At 42.6% G+C, this 18,501-nt stretch overlaps 1 protein-coding gene across 2 annotated transcripts in view; it reads right to left on the bottom strand.

Moving 5' to 3' along the window:
• Positions 1-1,381: 1,381 nt before the first annotated feature.
• SLC6A11 (solute carrier family 6 member 11) overlaps positions 1,382-18,501 on the bottom strand; it is a 303,122-nt gene continuing 286,002 nt past the window's right edge. For both annotated transcript variants that reach the window (XM_014595398.3, XM_006263824.4), the window contains 3 exons: positions 14,788-14,888; positions 10,022-10,192; positions 1,382-5,512 (listed from right to left, as the gene is read on the bottom strand). In XM_014595398.3, coding sequence (XP_014450884.1) covers positions 5,360-5,512; positions 10,022-10,192; positions 14,788-14,888 — 425 coding nt within the window. In that variant the 3' untranslated portion in view covers positions 1,382-5,359. The remainder of the gene's footprint in view (positions 5,513-10,021; positions 10,193-14,787; positions 14,889-18,501) is intronic.

Genomic DNA, 18,501 nt, shown 5'->3' on the forward strand with positions numbered 1-18,501 from the left:
CAGCGCTGGCCAAAGCCAAACACCAGCATTCTGAGTGCCCCTGCCTGTTGTTGTACCATGATGGAGTGTGGGAGGGATGGGGGTCTACACACCCCTTCCACCCTCCCTCACACTCCACAAACACCACACACCCAAACCACAGTATTGCCTGCAATGACTGCAGAAGAGGACAATGTGTTTCAGAGCCACACCCCCACAAATGCCCCAGAACCTCCCAACATACCTTATACTGCCCCACACACAGCCACACCCCCTCACAACCTCCCCCATACCCTGTCACACCCCACCATACCCACGTATACCCCACCAACACACATCCTCCCACATGGCCACACCCGCCAACCCCCCACCCACACAATATAAAAGACTAAGAATTTATTTTTAAGTTTTTGAGTTATTATGCAATCACCTCTCTATATAGTACACAACCACAAATCATGACAAAAATATTTTTTTTAATAAAATTAAAATATAGTAGCTGTTTGACTTGTAGGGTATGATTTAGTTCCTTCTGGTTCTAAGATGGCAACCCTCCCCTCCCAAAAAGAGTATTTCCAGGGGGCAAAGGAAGGGACTTCCAGTGGCAAAGGTCAATGTTAGGGGTGGGACTTCTGGTCCCAGGATGGAGACCAGGGGGTGGGGCGAGCATAACATTTGGATAATACTCCGAATCAATGGGCAGTTTCCCCATCCAACCCAAATGTCTGACTCTTTTGAAACCTGCCCATCACTAATTGCTATGGTTTAGCAATGCCAGTATAAATCCTGGGTTTGCACTCAGGTTCGATGTCAATTTTGACAGATTATTTATGATTTTTGTGTATTAACCTGAAAGGATGGGAAGCATTGTTTTCTTGAGTTATTTCTGCCATTGGGTACTGCACTTGGAATGGGGTTGGTAAACTCTGACAGTAATCACAGCATAAATTTTATCTAATGTGCTGTGCCTCATTTATAAAGTTGATAATATCTGCTTTAAGGGATCTGTTTATTTTACTTGGTAGTAGAACTGCCTCAAGTTAGGATAGCAGAACTTTTCATTAGCACAACATATAGTTAGTTTGTACTCAGTAAGCATTTCTATGGCTATATAAAACAATAGCACAGAAAATATTCTGTGAATAAACCCAGTTATATGACAACAGAAAGATGATTGGGTGGATTAAGCAGTAGACAAGGACTCAGGAGACCGGAGTTCAATGCCTGTCTCAGCCATGGGTTTCCTTGGTTACCGAGGACATGTCACTTAATCCATGTTTAATCCATCTCATTTCCCCATTCTATAAAATGAGGATGGTACATACCTAACCTTCCAGGAGTGATGTGAGCATAAATCCCCTTAATGTCCATGGTAATTAGAGTCACACAGATACACAATACACAGTTTTGCACGTTTTCTTTAATTTTAAAAATGAGTAAGCAGACAAAAATCTTGTGCCCTTGAATACCAAATAAAAACATTGTGCAAAACATTACATAAACCTTAGTGGTTGTTTTTTGTTGTTGTCATATTTTATTTTTAATAATGTTCAAATACCTCAGAAGAGGGCAATATTGTTTCTACTGCATAGCAAAAAGAGTCAACACAAGGACATAATTGTTTTTTGTTCCCCTTTCACATTTTGTTTAAAAAAAAAAACCTCACAAACACTAGTAGTAAATTTGTCCCTCTCCCTTCCCCTCCCCACAAAAAAAAAAAATCTTTAAAAATATCAGTCAAGTGTTATCGGGTCAGGTATTAAATGCACACATTTACAAGTACAGCACATTAGTAACACTGTATAATGCTTTAGACCATGCCGAACCATATGTATGTGTATAAAGCTATTGATGAAATGGTTCATAGCAGCAGAGCAGGAAGCATGTTCCATACATAGTACATAGTTCCTGTTGAGATATTTGGATGAGTATGACAGTCCAAAGTGGACTGATAACCTAAATGAATTGCCCTTTTCAACAACAGCAATATTTGCTTGGATTAAAAGCTAAATCATAGTTGTCTGGGATTATCATCATGTTTCAAATGGATGGCCAGTTAGTATGTTGGCTATATTAACAAACTGGCACACTGTAATTCACTCATGTAAACTCATGACTATTCTCGACTCCTTGGATAGCTCAACTGAAGTCAAAAGAAATAATTGCACTGTCTGCCTTCTTAGGAAAATATATTTTAGTGACCTAGAGGTTTGGGCCTGTCAGCTGGGGGACCAAGAATGAAGACTAGAAAGGTGTATTAGGTATAGAAAGCCAGATTATATTCCACCTATTGGATATATAAATGGATTTGGGTGCCTAAGTGCAGTTCTACTCTACTCTGCTCAAGTCACTGAAAAATCCATATTTCATCTATTTTGCTAATGCAGTTTCATCTTACCCTTAAAACTGAGTGATACAAATTCAGCAAGGATAAGAAAGATACGCATTTCACTTTCTGTATTAATAAACTTTTAAGGGACTTGAACAAGATGGAACAGGACTAGCTAAATCTATTTATGTGGAGTAGGTGGAATAGAATCTGGACTGATGTGCATAAAATGAACTGCTAGAACTGCAAAGATGTGCAAATTTCTAAACTTTATTTCTATTTTTTTCCCAACTTTAAGATGTAGGATGGAGTTATCTCCCAATGGTTTTTTCAGTTATATACTCAGATGCACTTCTAATACTTGTGACATTTCTCTCCAAAAAAATATCATGGCTTTCAAAAATGACTAGATATTTTGGGTACTTCCAGTTTTGGATGCCCAATTGAAGACTATTTTGAAGAGACACAGTTTTCAAAAGGTGGATGCTCAGCAATCTCTGGAAATCAATCTCTTGCAAGATATCTTTTTTTGAGCAAGCAAAAAATAAGGTATCCAAAGCCACTACAATTTTAGGTTGGTGTAAGACCCTTCCTCTCTTGGCTTTCCATTCCCCCTTCACCAAAAACATAAAATACGTTCCATAATTCGGCTTGAGGCTGTGATACTACTGAAGAATATTTTATAGTGGCTGTGCAAATTATTTTAAACCCCAATTATTTGTCAAATATATGATACATCTCTGTGTAATATTAAGATATACTAGAATCTATTGGTGAAATCTATCCCTGTGCAGAGGGCCAGCATTAAGTAGCACTTCCAGCCCAGTTGAGCCTTTCCTAATCTTGTTCCTGGTATTGGCCATTTGAGGTGCTTTTCAACCTACCTGAAGAGACAGTTCTGCAGCAATGCTCCAAGGCTCTGTTTTGCTACTGTTTGCAGGTTATTTTGGTTAGGAGAGTTTATACAGTGCTGTAAACTTATTCCCCCCACATGCCTAGGCTTTGGGTCATATATATCCTGTCAGTTTAAGAAGAAAGGAAAAAGATAATGTTCAGAGCTAACAGCACTGGGGCTTGGGATATTGGCAGGTCTTGTGCCTGATAATTAGTAAATGACCCTAAAATACCAGCCTTCCTTCAGATAGCATCACAAAAATAATCTCTGCTTAAGTCAAAGAGAGTAGGTTTGTACAACTGCTGGAATAAACAAATCCATGATTTCAAAACCCAGATGATCCTACTCCCTTTGTAGCACTGGGTAAGACACCTCTTTCTCCTCAGTTTCTCTATCTGTACAATATATCATATTTACCTTACCTCATGGGGTTCATGTGTAGATCAGGAGCCAAACACTGCATTCCTTCAACAAGCAAAACTGCCATTTTAGCATCAGTGAGAATCTGACTCCACGAAGAGCAGCAGCATAATGGCTTAATTTGACAGTAGTTAATAATGGGCTTGAAGGTAGACAGTAGATGTAAGTGTTATCTATTGTCATTATTGCATTCTGGATTTCCAGTGAGGGGTTTATAAATATATTTTAGAGTTCTAAATGTGTTCCATTTCTCTTCAAAACCTCTCCATCTAAGAAAACTAGAAGACTACTCTCAGACTCTTTCAGTTTTACAAGTAAAAACACATTGGATTTAGGGAATGGAAAACGGAATATAAAGTGCTGGCCAATCAGAGACAAGAACAAATTAAATTGCTTTAACACTCCTATGAAGCAATATTTGCAAATTTAGAGACTATCCAGTTCACAAATACAACAAAAACATAATAGCTCTTAAAAATATTCTCTATATTGTCTTCAGGAAAATAGTAATTAATAGGTGGGCCCATTCCACCACATGTTTATACCTGTCTGTTGGAAGTAGCTCAGGAGTAAATGAGGGAGAACTAAATGAGGTGGTATTCCTTTAGCCTCCAGATAGAGCACTTACCCCCCACAGGCAGTACTTTGCTAGCTATAAAACCTAACCCTACAGAATTCCTAACTCAGGCAAAAGGAATGCAGGGTTCTGGGTCACAGTTTGATTAAAGGTGAAGTTACACGTTACACTTAGACCGTACTAAATCTGAGGAATATTAAGTGGTGTCAAAGTTAAAATGTGCTGTGTGTAGATGCAAGTAAGGGCTAATACTGTTTCTTTCCTGCACTGCTCTGATTTACCACTACAGAGCTAGTGAGTAGGGGAGTGGCTAGGAGCCAGGACAACCAGGCTTTATCCCTGCTTTGGGTAGAGGCGGCCTGGGAACAGTGCATTCTGGAATGCTGCAGGACAGCAAATTGCTCATTTTATCTCTATGGAGCAGACTGAAATTACGCTAACACAAGCTAGGTACGTACCATGGCCCAGAGTTAACCTTCACTTAAAGTGGTACAATACTGAGACACTCAGAAGGCACCCAGCATGAGTCAACAAGCTTTAAAGTGCAGACACTCTTGTTTTATGTGTCCTTAGTATGGTCTAAACAAAACGTGTAACTTTATCTTGACAAAACAGCATGATCCCAAAGCCCATTGAAGTCAAAACTTCCTTCGCATTAATTTAAATAGGCCTTGGATCAAGCCCACATTCTGATAGAATTGTGAGACAGCAGAGTAACAAGCCCTCCAAAAACTCCCTCCAATATAAACAAAAGAATGCTGTGGTCCCTTTTATATACATACATTAAAAGCTGAAATGGTCTGAAATGTTTACAGGTTAAAATGCATATACCTATACAACACCATGCCTTTCAAAAACCCAAGTAGAAAAGTTTTACAACACATTATACAGGTTCCTCTAGTGTCTATAAAACATTTAGTGAAATCACCATATTACAAGAAGTCAGCACTAACATACAATACAATATTATTTCTTTTTTCTTTTATATAATCGTTACTTATATAATAATTAAAAAAATCACTTTTTAACAAGTATACAATGTTCACTTTAAAATTAACTGGTTAATAAATTTTGTGCAAAACAAGCCAGCCTCTATAATTAAGTGAAGTATTTTTATTTATTTATTTATACAAAAAATAAAACAAAAAAGATAGTTCTTTCAGAAATGCGTCTCCTTCTCTGTGATGGCTGAAATGTTGCCATCACCTTTCAGTTTGGCATCACAATCATTTACTGTAGCAGCATATGCTCCCGCACCAAGCTTCCCTCTCATTTTCAGATCTGGGCTAGGTACAATCAGTTTCCTGAATTTCTGAAAAATCAGAAAAAATGGAAGACATTATGTCTCTTTCTGCCTCACACATACTTACAAACACAGCCAGAATCAATAACATATCTTCTTAGTAGGATTGTCTATGAACTCCCTTGTCCCTTTATGCCTATTTCCTTTCATTAGCTACTGATACAAACCTTTAATCAATAAAACAAGCTACGTAGAATATTTAATTTTCTTAGCATTTCAGTCCAGGGATTGAAGGTAAAGAGGAAAACTTTCTGATTTGGCCAAAGTTTAATTTCATGAATAAAACAGGGTGATATTCAACCCTGTACGAAGTGGTCAGTACAATAACCTCGTTCCATATACATCCCACTTATATAGATCAATTTCTTCTCCATTGAAGTATCCAAAGATCTGAAGTGAGAAAAGTACTAGTTCAGATATGCAAAGGCTTTCTATGAGTATCTGACTATATTGTGAAAACTATATTCATGCTCATCTGAAAATTTCCTGTCTTCAAGAAATAAGACCCATAGATATGTTTCTCCACAGGGACAGACCCAAAACTGTCAGTCAATGGCAGCATTGGTATGTCCAGCCTCCTGAAGTTCCTTCTAGTTGAGATAATTCCCAAAGCCAGGATAATTCCTATTTGTTTTCTTAATTTACAGATTTTGTTAAAGATACTTTGAGGAAAACTATTCTACTGCAGAGCAAGGAAAATTCCACATAAGAGACATAACAGCTTCCATGTCTATTCTAGATCATGTCCCATGGGCCATTTTCTGCAGGTGAGCTGGATTTGTGGGCTTTTTTGGAGAAAAAGAAGGTGTTCAAATACATTATCTGCTTCTTCTTCATGTTGAGACCCACAGATCTGTTACAATTAGATTTGCATAGCAATGGGTCCCAAAGGGAGTATGCGAGAAAGCGGAATCACTCTGCAAATATGGACATGCAAAATGAGATAGATTATATATAAATATCTCCCTTGCTCTTTCTCTGGGCATTAAGATATAAGAGAGACTTCTACTACGACAGCTGTGGGGACTACCTCTGAATTAGAAGTATGATGCTATCTGGTTTAGGAAGCGAGGGAAGGAAGAGAATAAGTTTGGTTTTTTTAAAACCTTACAGGCCTGGAATAAGCTTGGTGCCTTAAAATGTTGCGATTTGTACAAAACACATTCTTGTACAAATACTGAGAACACCGTATTAGTGATATATGACTTTTTTCCCTTTCATAAAGATCCAAAATAAAGCCTTCTGAGGGGAATTCAAAGTTATGCAACACCAACTCAACTTGGGTACTAAATTGTGGACTTTGCATCAGTCTGCAAAACAAATTCTATTTTTTGATTCTTGGCTTCTCTACTCATGAGAGCAATAATTGCTTCATTCAAACACATATTTTAATCCTGTCTCGTGTTGGGTGGAGGATGGTTATATAACAGTGAAGATCTTTTCTGAGATAGATGCATCTGAATATCCAAGTCAAATAAACCAAGTTTGACAGCCACCACCTTTTCATCTAGAGTCAGAAGCATTGTTACAGTTACTCTCTTGTCTCTGTCTTCTGCTTTGTTCTGCAGAGCAACAGAAAAGAGAGATGTATAACCAGATCACTTACTCCCTAACATCCTGAGTCCCAACAATCCAAGGCTGAGAGACACTTTATGTGCTTTCTCCAGATGCCTGCCAAACTGCTGTAGTACGGGTGCACTATTTCTAGATGCAACAGCCACTTCATCAATTTCACTTCTACGGCATAGGTTATGGTATTCATTTCTTCCTTGATGTACAGTACATGCAGAAGGAGGGAACTTTGCTTCACCAGAACAAGAGAATTCATTTCTTGAATACGGTTTGTCAAGTTATTGCATTATTATAAAATCCTAACAGATATGCCTGTCAGGTCCAGAAAAAGTCTATTACCCACGAAGAAGCAAGTGCTGTTGGATCTTAATGACTCATTATAGTGAATATTGTGTTCTCTCTAGTAATCTGAACTGAATTCAGATGACCTTTGGGGGGAAAACATATTACTGCTTTCACCTGTGGTGGAAATGGAAAATATGTTACTGCAGTTAGATATTTCTGAATACACGAGATGGAATATGATGTGGAGCAGATATCCAGAATAGGTATCTGGATACTATATGAAATATGGGTACGCTTGTGTATGGGTGTGTGTAAATGAAACAGGGGCCTAAAGTTGAAGCGGTGGGTTTTAAAAAATACTGCTTCAGTTTAGGGCTGATTAACCCCACCATGTCATGCACATACCCCACTAACATACTTGCCTCTCCAGTGGGGAGGAGAAGTGAGCTGCCGGTGGGTGGAGTGGTCCCTGGGCTGTGGGGGGGAGGGTGGGAGCTGGTGTTTCCCTCTTTGGCAGTGGTGCCCCCCCCGGAGGCACCCACCCACAGGCACCTGGCTCGAGCAGTCCCAGGAGCCACTGCAGCCACGGAGGGAAGCATCGGGCCCCCATGCAGCTCAGGCAGGCTCCAGTGGGGGATAAAAAAAAAGATCAGGCTTGATGCTTTTCTTGGGCGAAGCCTGCTTTCCCAGCAAGCTGCCTCCAGGGCTTCCTGCAAAGCCATGTTGCTCCATGGAGCCTGGTGCTTCGCTCCACAGCTGTAGGGGCAGCAAATTAAAACTCCTTGAAGGAGTTTTAGTTTGCTGCGCCCCAAGTCATTTAAGATGCATTATGCCACCAAATTTTAGTGGTGCAAAAGCATTTAGCCTGCTTTAAAGTGTCATGCACACATGCCTCTCATTTAATCTACACACAGCCTATGAGATCAGAATTCCCAGTGGTCCTCCTTAAGGATCAGTTTCTTTTTCTTCTGACATCATTTATATACCACTATGACCATCTTTACCCTCTGAGATAAATATTAATGTTCTTGTGAGATTAAACTTTGTATCTAAAAATGTCCATTTCAACTCAGGCTTATGCATGACTTTCCTAGCACTGTATGCCTCTGCCTGTCCTGGATGTGTGCAGGAACTATAACATTCTTTGTGTCTACTTCACACTCTCTCTGGGTTTGTCTACACATGCCCCATACTGCACAGTCCCCACCAATAAAGCAAGTACTAAATAACTGCACAGTCCCCACCAGAACTATGTGGTCCCTGCAGTACGCGTGTCATTTTTTATCCAATGTGCAGTAGCAACTAGTGATGTCATGGTTAGTACCTGTCGATGCTACGTTGCCATAGCAATGAGCTATGTTGCCATAGTAATGAGCTACGTTGCAATAGCTTATCACTATGGCGATGTAGCATCTTGTGTAGATGCACCCTCTGGTCAGAAAAATTGTCCAGGAAGGGATGGGCAAATTTATTTCTTCCCTAAAGCCAATATTGTTGTTGCCAAGATCATGAAGAAAGACCCTGGGAACACACATAATATTAAATGGTAATGATATCAACTTGGAAACAGAAGAATTCTGCCATTCATCTATAGAACAGAAAAGCTGACTAAGCACGGCAAAATGGGACTGCCTGGATGACAAGCCTCTATTAGGAATTCATCTGATGTTTCAGACAGTACCCTGACCCCTGATCCTATACATACAATGGTGAGTAGGACATAGTGCTTCAAAGTAAAGTAGATTCACTGACAAAAGAGTTAGTGAACTTAGAGTCAAGGTTGCCAGGTACATCATATTCAGGACATCAAGTTCAGTAAGACTTTTCTTTTAAAATAAAAAGATAGACTAGTTCATATTTAAAGGAAATACTGAGATCAAAGCAGGGGAAGGGAGCTGAACCTCCCTCTTGCCTTGGTAGTATCTCTCCTCTTTCTGGTTTCCCCCTTGCATGACCTTCCAGGATGTGGAGAGTGAGCTCCCATGTCAGAGGATGGTGGTACCTTGGGCTAAAAGGATCTAGGCAAGATTTTCCATCTGGCTTGCTGCCCATCTGACTTCATGCCAACCCTGGAAAATTGGGTGAAGTATCCACTAGTTCTGGTTCTGTCTTTTCTAGTTCTGTCTGTCATCTTTGTTGCCAAAGGAGGAGGGCTGAGATGTGTCTGGCCAACCTAAGCTATGCTTAGACCTGGCTTCTCCAAACCTGTTTTGGGATTGGTTTGGGTTGTGATGGAAATTAATTTCTGCCCAAAGAGCCTGCAAAGCTCCCCACCAAGATACTCAATAAAAGAGGGACAAAGAAACACAGGCTTCCTCTATTTGTGTCTGGCTTTGTTTGGCTTATCTGTATCATCAAGGTTGCAAAAGGTATCAAGCACTGCAAATGCCTCATAGAGGTAAGTGGTACTAAGGATACAATCTTCCTAGAACCAAACATCACCCTGAAAACAGACTGGAAATTTGGCAGATGCTTTATCAAACAGTATAAATATGAAATACAGATTGGACTTTTTCTCAGAAAAGCTCTGCAGCAAGGATGTCCAGCTAAGCTACTACTTGTTCCTTTTTGGCTCTGCTGGACTTAATCCCTTGAAAAGAAGGATTCATGCTCCCTAGCCCCCTTTTATGTTTTTGAAACAGCTGCTGTTTTATATCTCACCTCTAGAATGGTTCCTTCCATCTTCCATAACTTAATGCAGATCCACAAAGGAATACAAACCATGGACGAGAGGGCCATCATCCACCCTATCCCATAGCCCCAGTCAGGGTAGGTATATACATTGTTGTATTTCAAAGGCTTATATTTCACCAGGAAAAAGATGAAGATTCCCTGAAATAAGGCAAGAAACAAATAAGCTGTGTTTGAAACCATACAGTCTCTGAAACAAGAAAAAATATAATTACATGGGGCAGTACAGTCTCCCTGGGGACTGGTAGTATTGTGTAAGCTTTCAAGTCAGAGTCAGAAAAATACCAGTATTTTTTTTTGTCCATCTAAAGATAGTTACATCTCATTTTCGTCCATTGAAATGAGGCAGTTTTCAAGTTAACTGCTGTTTAACTTTTGTTTGATGACACAAAAACCTGTACTTTGACAGCAAACCATAACTTAGATTAAGTTTTAGTTCCAGTCAGCCTGCTGTGATAGGACGCATGGACTAGATGGTTTTAAATCTGTCACTGCTAGAATATAAGAACAGCATTTTCAAAGTAGACTCGACCCCCTGATTATTTGCATCTGCACGTTTGCATATGAAGTCTTGAACATGAAAAAGGACCATATTTGTGTGTACAGATATTATGGACATTAGTTATACTAGTATCAAATAATATCCGTGTAACTGTTACATCAGCATCCCCCTATAGCATTGTCAGTGGAACAAAGGCACCCTGGGTATGCCTATGCAAGATACTTTACTGAGCAATAGACTAATCTACTGCACAGTAAAGTGTCACTATGTAACTATGTGCTAGGCTACTGTGCAGTAAAATAGATTAATATGGAGTTATATACTACCTGAAAACAGTAGATTAGCTGTGCATTAGCAACTGCACAGTAATGCACATGCAGATGCTAACCAAGAACAATTTGCTCTTGGTGAGTCCAGGCAGCAGGGGCCCACTGCTGCCTGCCTAAGCCCCATGTGGCAAGCAGCTGTCCTGGCTGCAAGGGCAGCTGTCTCCCCACCATGTGGGGATTGAGACCATCCTGATCCCTATATGGCTGGAATAGCTGTCCTGGCAGCTGAGACTGCTGCATCCCAGCTACGCAGGGATCGGGTCAGGACCCTGATCCCCATGTGTTGGGGAGAGGCATCCCCACCTGGAGGGGACAGCCATGTGGAGATTGGGACCCTCCAGACCCCCACATGGCTGGGAGAGGTGTCCCCACCCAGTGCGGATGCTGCCTGGCAGCCACATGCGGATCAGGAGGGTCCAAATCCCCATGTGGCTGGTAGAGATGTCTCCACCTGGAGGGGACAACCACATGGAGATCAGTACCTTCTGGATCCTGTCATGGCCAAGAGAAGCATCCTTGCTTGGTAGGATGCTGCCTGGCAGTCTTGTGGGGATTGGGAGGGTCCCGATCACCATGTGGCTGGGAGAGGCGTCCCCACAAGGGTCCTGATCCCCACATAGCTGTCCGTGCCAGGTGAGGATGCCTCTCCTGGCCATGTAGGGATCCGGACCCACCTGGGGATGCCTCTTCTAGCCAAGTGGGGATTGGGTCTGATCCCCGTGTGGCTGGGACTGAGCAGTCCTGGCTGCCAGGACAGCTCTTACCCCTTATGTGGAGATTGGGACTAGCCATCTGCCCCCTGCTAGCCCTGGCCTGGCACCCAGGGGAGCCTGAATCTCCCCCTGGCTACTGCAACAGGGCAGAGCAGGGCAGGGGGGAAGGAACATCCCTGGTCTTAACTGCTCTGTTCAGGAGAAAAATTGCTTCAAGCCAGTGCATGTGTAGACCCTTTCCCAGGGACAGTTTACTGTGCCTTTTTTTAATGTGCAGTAACCTTGCTGTACATTAATAGCATATGTAGAAATGCCCCGTAACTTTAATCCTTTTTCATTCAGGTGGATGACTGGAACAAAGGTTAAATTAAACCCTATTTCATTCTGGGTTAAAGCTAAAGAGCTTTAGCTTGTTATTTATAGCACTGTAGGAACAAGCAGTCAAAGCAGCTCAATTGTAACAGCTGATGTGTGCTCTCCAGTGACAACTCTTCCCTAAGCTTTCCAAGCAGCTGAACGTTATGCCTGTCCAGAGCCTTATGATTTACACCAAGTAATAGAATACAACAGTAAAAAATAGCAACAGTTAGAAAACAGCACTTTTCATTTATTGATCTAAAAGCACTTTATGAAGACACTTTATTCTCATGTTACAGATTAGGAAATTGAAAGCAGTACAGTGAATTTCCAAACCCTTATGCTCGGTGGCAGAACTGAAAATGGCATCCAGTTCACATGAAAACCATCTTAATGCCCTATTCACTGTATTCCAATACTATTTATGCATTGTAAATGCAGGATCTTACTACCTAAATCCTGAGGATGCAGCGATGGACTTGGTTTTACCAAAAATTCAATTTATCCTCTTTTTCTTTCTTTTGCCCTCTGTGATGTTTAGTTAAATGAGAGTAAAATTTGGCAACTCGTAAAGCTGCAGAGTTCCTCCCTTTTCCAAATGCAGTAAGAAACATTTAGCAGTCCTTCTAAGAGCCTTGTTACATGTTACACTGTAAGCTGCTCAAATATTGATCCATGTTAGTGTTAGATTGAGTTTGAAGGAGTCACATATTCAGGCCAGCAGGGTCCTGGTAGACTGAAAGGTAAGAATCCTTCCCCACCTTCCATTCCTGGCTTCTTCCCTGCCCCAAAGGTTCTCCCCTCACTTTGCTTGTTGAGGGGAAAACCCTGCCCACCCTTCTGCTTACTTGTAGCTGGCCATGCTGTCTGTCCCAGCAGAGCAGGTAAACAAACATTAATCCGCCTGCCTGGCCTCCATTGCTGCTAGACTGCTGCTCTTCTTTGGGCTGAGCCTGGCCCAGAAAGCAGCAGCAGCAGCCATGGCAACACTGACAGCCAGGCAGGCAGGTTAACCCTTCCCTGCCTGCTCCTCTGGGGACAGAGCATGGCCAGCTACAGGTGATTGGGGTGGGCAGCTATAAGTGATTGGGGTGGGCAGGGGAGAAAGGGCAGTGAGTGGGGATCTGGACTGCTGTGGAGGACAGGGGGCTTGATCCAGGCCAGCAGGTGTGGTGTTCACAGTAACATGCAGCCAAGAGTGGCTACACATTAATGTAACATGTACTGGGTAACACAGATCAGAAATAAACCTGCCTTGGAGTGGAGTGCCTCAAAAGCACTTAAAACCAGTTTTAAATATTAATGTGTAGAGAATCTAGGGGCAAAGAGTTCCAGGAGTTGCCTGAAATTAACACATAACAAGGCCTTAACTAACATTTTAGGTGTTGTGACCGCTTTTGGTAATTGACCTGAAGATAGAGGAGAGAGGTAATGGTTTATTAAAGAGGTTACCAGCAAAGCAAATTTAACCCAAAATTTAGAAGCTGCTAAGACATGCTTTACAGCCCGCCCCTCCCCCCCCAAAAAAAACCAAACAAAAACAAAACAAAACCCAGAAATGTTTTCAGAAATGCTATCTTAAAGCCTAGAATGGAAGCTGAATTTTATTTTTAAATAAATGAAATGCTCCACTGTGGTGTTTGCAACCCAAAACTTCAGATCTGAGAACCCAAGTTGTGTTGTCTAGACGAGAGAAATGCAAAGACAAACATACAATATATATAACAAAATAAAGTATGTTATTTGTTGCAGTTTTAATAATCCAAGATATTCTTGGCCACACAAGTAAGGAAATATGTATATATTTACTTATTTAGATGTATAGGAATGCTGGAATTGAGTAACCAAATTCTTCCCTGTCGTCGTAGTAGCAGGGCATTGACAATGCTTTCAACATACCTGTTTTTGCCTATGGCATTTTATAGTGTATTTTTGGTATTATCAATTTTGTTCATTGTACGTTGTGGGTAAGGGTTGGTAGGGGTGATTTGGGGGATTTCTCTGGTTACTGACTGCCTGTAAAGAGAGGTGACTGGACTTAGTGGCTGAGGTGGCCTCTTTCAGTCCATTTAATAGTCAGGGGATTGTACCAGCAAGAGGCATGGCCCATGACTATGGAGTAATTTTAACCTCTTGCATTCTCTGGTGCAGTTAGTGGACTGTTTGGTGCCTAGCCTCCAAGTTAAAAGTGCTAACATGCACATTTGGTGCTTTACTGGGTCATGGTTACAGTTTCTATAGCATGGGACAAAGTATCAGTACTTTTGGTTGGTCAGCTTCTTCTTCATCCATACAAGTGTAAAGCCTTATCTACTACTAAAACTTCACTCAGAGAGGTAGGAGATCAGGCCTCTTCTGAAGGTCATTTGTTTGTCCAATGATAAGTAAGAGGGAGAGACGGGGATGGAAGAACTGAAGAATTAAGAGAATTAGTAGGAGAAGCAATACATAGTTCAGATAAATACTTAATGATGTATATGTTTATCTTACCCCTTAAACCTTTGAAACTTATCCATAAGGACCTAGAAGAATTTGAAGGGGACAGACACAAGATTTCTTAGCAAAGCAGCATAGGGAAGTCGCCACTAAATTGAACACTTCAGGTATCTAGATGTATTTTTTCCTATTAATGAAAATACTAGAAATGTGTGTGTAAAGGCATACAAAACTAATTAATTTAAATCAACCCTATTGCAAGGTTCCTTAAAATGTATGTAATATATTCATGAGGACTGCTTCTCCTCTGACACAGTCCATTAGCAGCAAACATCTGAAAAAAAGCTGCAGAAAACCTAATGTATTCTTAAATTCAGTAATCAGATTTTTAATACTTACAGCACAAATACCAGGAGTTAGGAACATCCAACACCATTTAATTAATGTCAATGGCTTGTATCCAATCATATCTTCAATGTTTTCATAAAAGCGATTGCTGCCTGCCCAGCAAACCAAAACAAACATTGTTGTAGAATTATATTCGTGAAATTGTAGCAGGGGAGAGAGGGAGAGGAGAATTCTAAGATTACTTAATGTGGAAATGAAAAGGGTTAGAAGAACAAGGCTGAGAAAACACAGCCCTAAAGATGCCATCCTAGATCTTGGGCATGTCTACACATGGAATTACTGGGCACATCTACACAAGATGCTTTACTGTGAAGGAGCATAGTTTACTGTGCGGTAAATATTAGGGGTGCACAAAGCGGGCCCTATTCAATTCAGATAAGGCCTGAATCAGGGACAGTGATTTGATTTGTTGATTTGGATCACCATCCCTGATTCGATTTGGCCAAATCCAAATCTGAAGATTCGATGCTGATTCGGAGAATCAGCAATTTGGACATAGACACAGCTTTAAAAGTTTTTTCTACATAGCTGAAGGTACCAGCGTGGCTTGTGAATGCTGCAATGCTGGGGCACACGGAACGTCCCACAGGAGTGCAGGTGGGCCCCCCAAGTGCTCAGCTGGAAGTACTTCTGGTCCACTTATGAGTCCACCAGGGAGTGCACTGGGCCCCCTCCACCCCTGTGCCCACCCCTGGCTCAGAGATCAGCCATGGGGGGACCCTGGGTGCTACCCCCAGGTCCAAGAGGCACAAGTCACTGAGCCGGGGAAATGTGGGGGTCCCTGCAAAGTGCTCCCTGGCTTCTGGTCCACTTCCGGGTCTACACATGCACATCCTTACTGAAAAATGTCATAGATTTCATAGATTCATAGATTTCATAGACATTAGGGCTGGAAGGGACCTCAAGGATCATCAAGTCCAGGAAGTCAGCTGGGGTCAAAGGATCCCAGCAAGATAAGCATCCAAACGCTTCTTGAATGAGTCCAGAGTAGGTGCCTGCACTGCTTCTGGAGAGAGCCTATTCCAGGTCTTGGGGGCTCGGACAATAAAGACATTTTTCTTATGTGCAGCCTAAAACAGTCTTGGAGGAGTTTATGACCTTTGGTCCTTGTTTTCCCTTGGGGCGCTCTGGTGAACAGATGTTCTCCCAGATCCTGATGTACACCCCTTACATACTTATAAGCAGCCACCAGGTCCCCCCTGAGCCTGTGCTTTTCCAGGCTGAAGAGTTCCATGGCTCTCAGCCTGTCTTCATAAGGCCTATTCTCTTGCCCTCTGATCATGCACGTGGCTCTCCTCTGGACTCTCTCAAGCTTCTCAACATCCTTCTTGAATTGCAGAGCCCAGAATTAGATGCAGTACTCCAGCTGCAGCCTCACCAAGGCTGAGTACAGCGGGAGGATGACATACTGAGATTTATATGAGAAACGTCTTTGGATGCAAGCCAGAGTATTGTTTGCTTTGCCAGCTGTGACATTCTATTGGTGCCTCATGTTCATCTTGTGGTCAATCATGACCCCCAAGTCTCTTTCAGCTGTGGTGCTACCAAGCGTAGCACTGCTGAACCTATAAGCACGCTGCGGGTTTTTTCTCCTGAGGTGGAGTACCTTACATTTATCAATATTGAATGTCATCAGGTTCGTATCTGCCCACTTACTAAGTTTATCTGTCAGCCTGGATCACTAGCCTGTCCTCAGGTGTGGACGCTATGCCCCAAAGTTTAGTGTCATCGGCGAACTTAGCCAGTGCGCTTCTGACACAAATGTCCACATCATTGATAAAGATGTTAAAAAGAACTGGTCCAAGGACAGAGCCTTGGGGGACGCTACTGTTCACGAAGAGCCATGATGATTTGCTATCATCGACTACTACTTTCTGGGTCTGACCTCGGAGTCAATTACCCAGCCATCGGACTGTGGTGAAGCTAAGGCCACAGTTGGCCAATTTTTCTGTGAGGAGGTCATGGGACACCAGATCAAAAGCTTTTTTGAAGTCCAGATATATGACGTCAATCTCTTCTCCCTCGTCCAGGTGATAGGTCACCTGGTCATAGAAGGAGATGAGATTGGTCAGGCAAGACCTACCCATGACAAACCCATGCTGGCTATCCCTTCGGTCAGCTTATCCAGAAGGGTCTCCTTGATAATTTTCTCCAGAATCTTACCGGGGATTGAGGTCAAGCTGATTGGCCTGTAATTCCCGGGATCTACTTTCTGCCCTTTCTTGAAGATGAGTACCATATTGGCCTTCCTCCAATCTTCAGGTCCTTCACCTGAGCACCAAGAATTTTCAAATATTTTTGCCAATGGTTAGGCTATGACACCTACCAACTCCTTGAGAACTCTAGGGTGTAATCTGTCAGGACCAGCTGACTTGAAGGTGTCCAGCCTCTTAAGGTGATGCTTTACTAGATCAGCACCAATGCTGGATATAAATACACCGTCACCCTGACCCGTGTCTTGCTAGGCAGGGTGGTCCCACTGGACTGATGAAAGACCAACACAAAGTACTCATTGAGCAGATTGGCCTTGTCCTGAGTGTCAGTTATCAGCTGTCCTGTTTGGTTCAGCAGGGGTCCAATGTTACCCTTGCTTCTTTTCTGACTTCCTACATATCTGAAAAAGGACTTTTTGTTATCGTTGGTATGCGTGGCCAGATGGAACTTGGTTGCAGCCTCGGCATTCTTGATCCACTCCCTGAAGGTATGGACCAGTCCTGAGTACTCCTCCTTGGTGGTACTTTCAGCCTTCCATCCTTTATAAGTCTCTCTTTTGAGGCGTAGGGTGTTCTCAAGTTCCCTGCTGAGCCAGGGGGGTGGCTGTGCCCTTTTGCTACCTTTCCTCCAAGATGAAATAAACTTTGCTAATTGCAAGTAAATTTGCTACCTGCAAATGCAAGTAGGAAATTTAGTTGTGAAATTTACTTGTGATTAATGGTGTAGTAGCACTCATATAGAGACTTGGCCCGGAGAATATCTGCTCCTGGTCAGCTGGCCACCAGGGGCTGGGATATTGTTTTCTGCCCCTGGGAGCTGCCTGCTGCTGGGGCAGACTCTGTCACTGGAGCCAAGGCAGGGACTATGTTCTCCTGACCCAGCAGCAGGAATCACTAAGCCCACCTCTCTGAGATCACAATCAGGGAACAGGGGCTTGGGAGATCTTTATCTCCCAGCCCCTGCTTGGCCATCATGATTGGGAGTGGGGAGCAGGGAGATCCTGATCTTTATCTTATCCTTATAAGGAACTCCCAGTGCCAGCCCCACAACCATAGAGCTGGCCCTGGGAGCTAAGGGTCCTCCAGCCCAAGCCCCATGGCTGCAGAGCTCAGGCTGGGAGATGAGGACCTCTCAGAGATGGCCCCATGATCATGGAGCTGGCACTGGGAGATAAGGGTTTCCCAGCCCAAACCCTGTGACTGCAGAGCTTGGGCTGGGAGATTAGGATCTCCCAGTGCCAGTCCCATGGTCAGGCTGGCACTGGGAACTCCCTGCTGGCAGGGGCAGGGGATCCTGTTTCCTACTCAGCTCTGTGATTGCAGAGCTGGGTGGGGAACAGGCTGGAGACCCTATACCCTGCTTAGCTCCATGAACATAGAACTGGGTGGGGAATGGGCTCCCCAGCCTGTTCTCTGTCCAGCTCTGCGCTCATGGAGTTGAGTGAAGAACAGGCTCCCCAGCCTTTTCCTCACCCAGCTCCACACTCATGGA

The sequence above is a fragment of the Alligator mississippiensis genome, chromosome 12 (genome assembly GCF_030867095.1).
Source record: "Alligator mississippiensis isolate rAllMis1 chromosome 12, rAllMis1, whole genome shotgun sequence".
Classification (NCBI taxonomy): domain Eukaryota; kingdom Metazoa; phylum Chordata; order Crocodylia; family Alligatoridae; genus Alligator; species Alligator mississippiensis.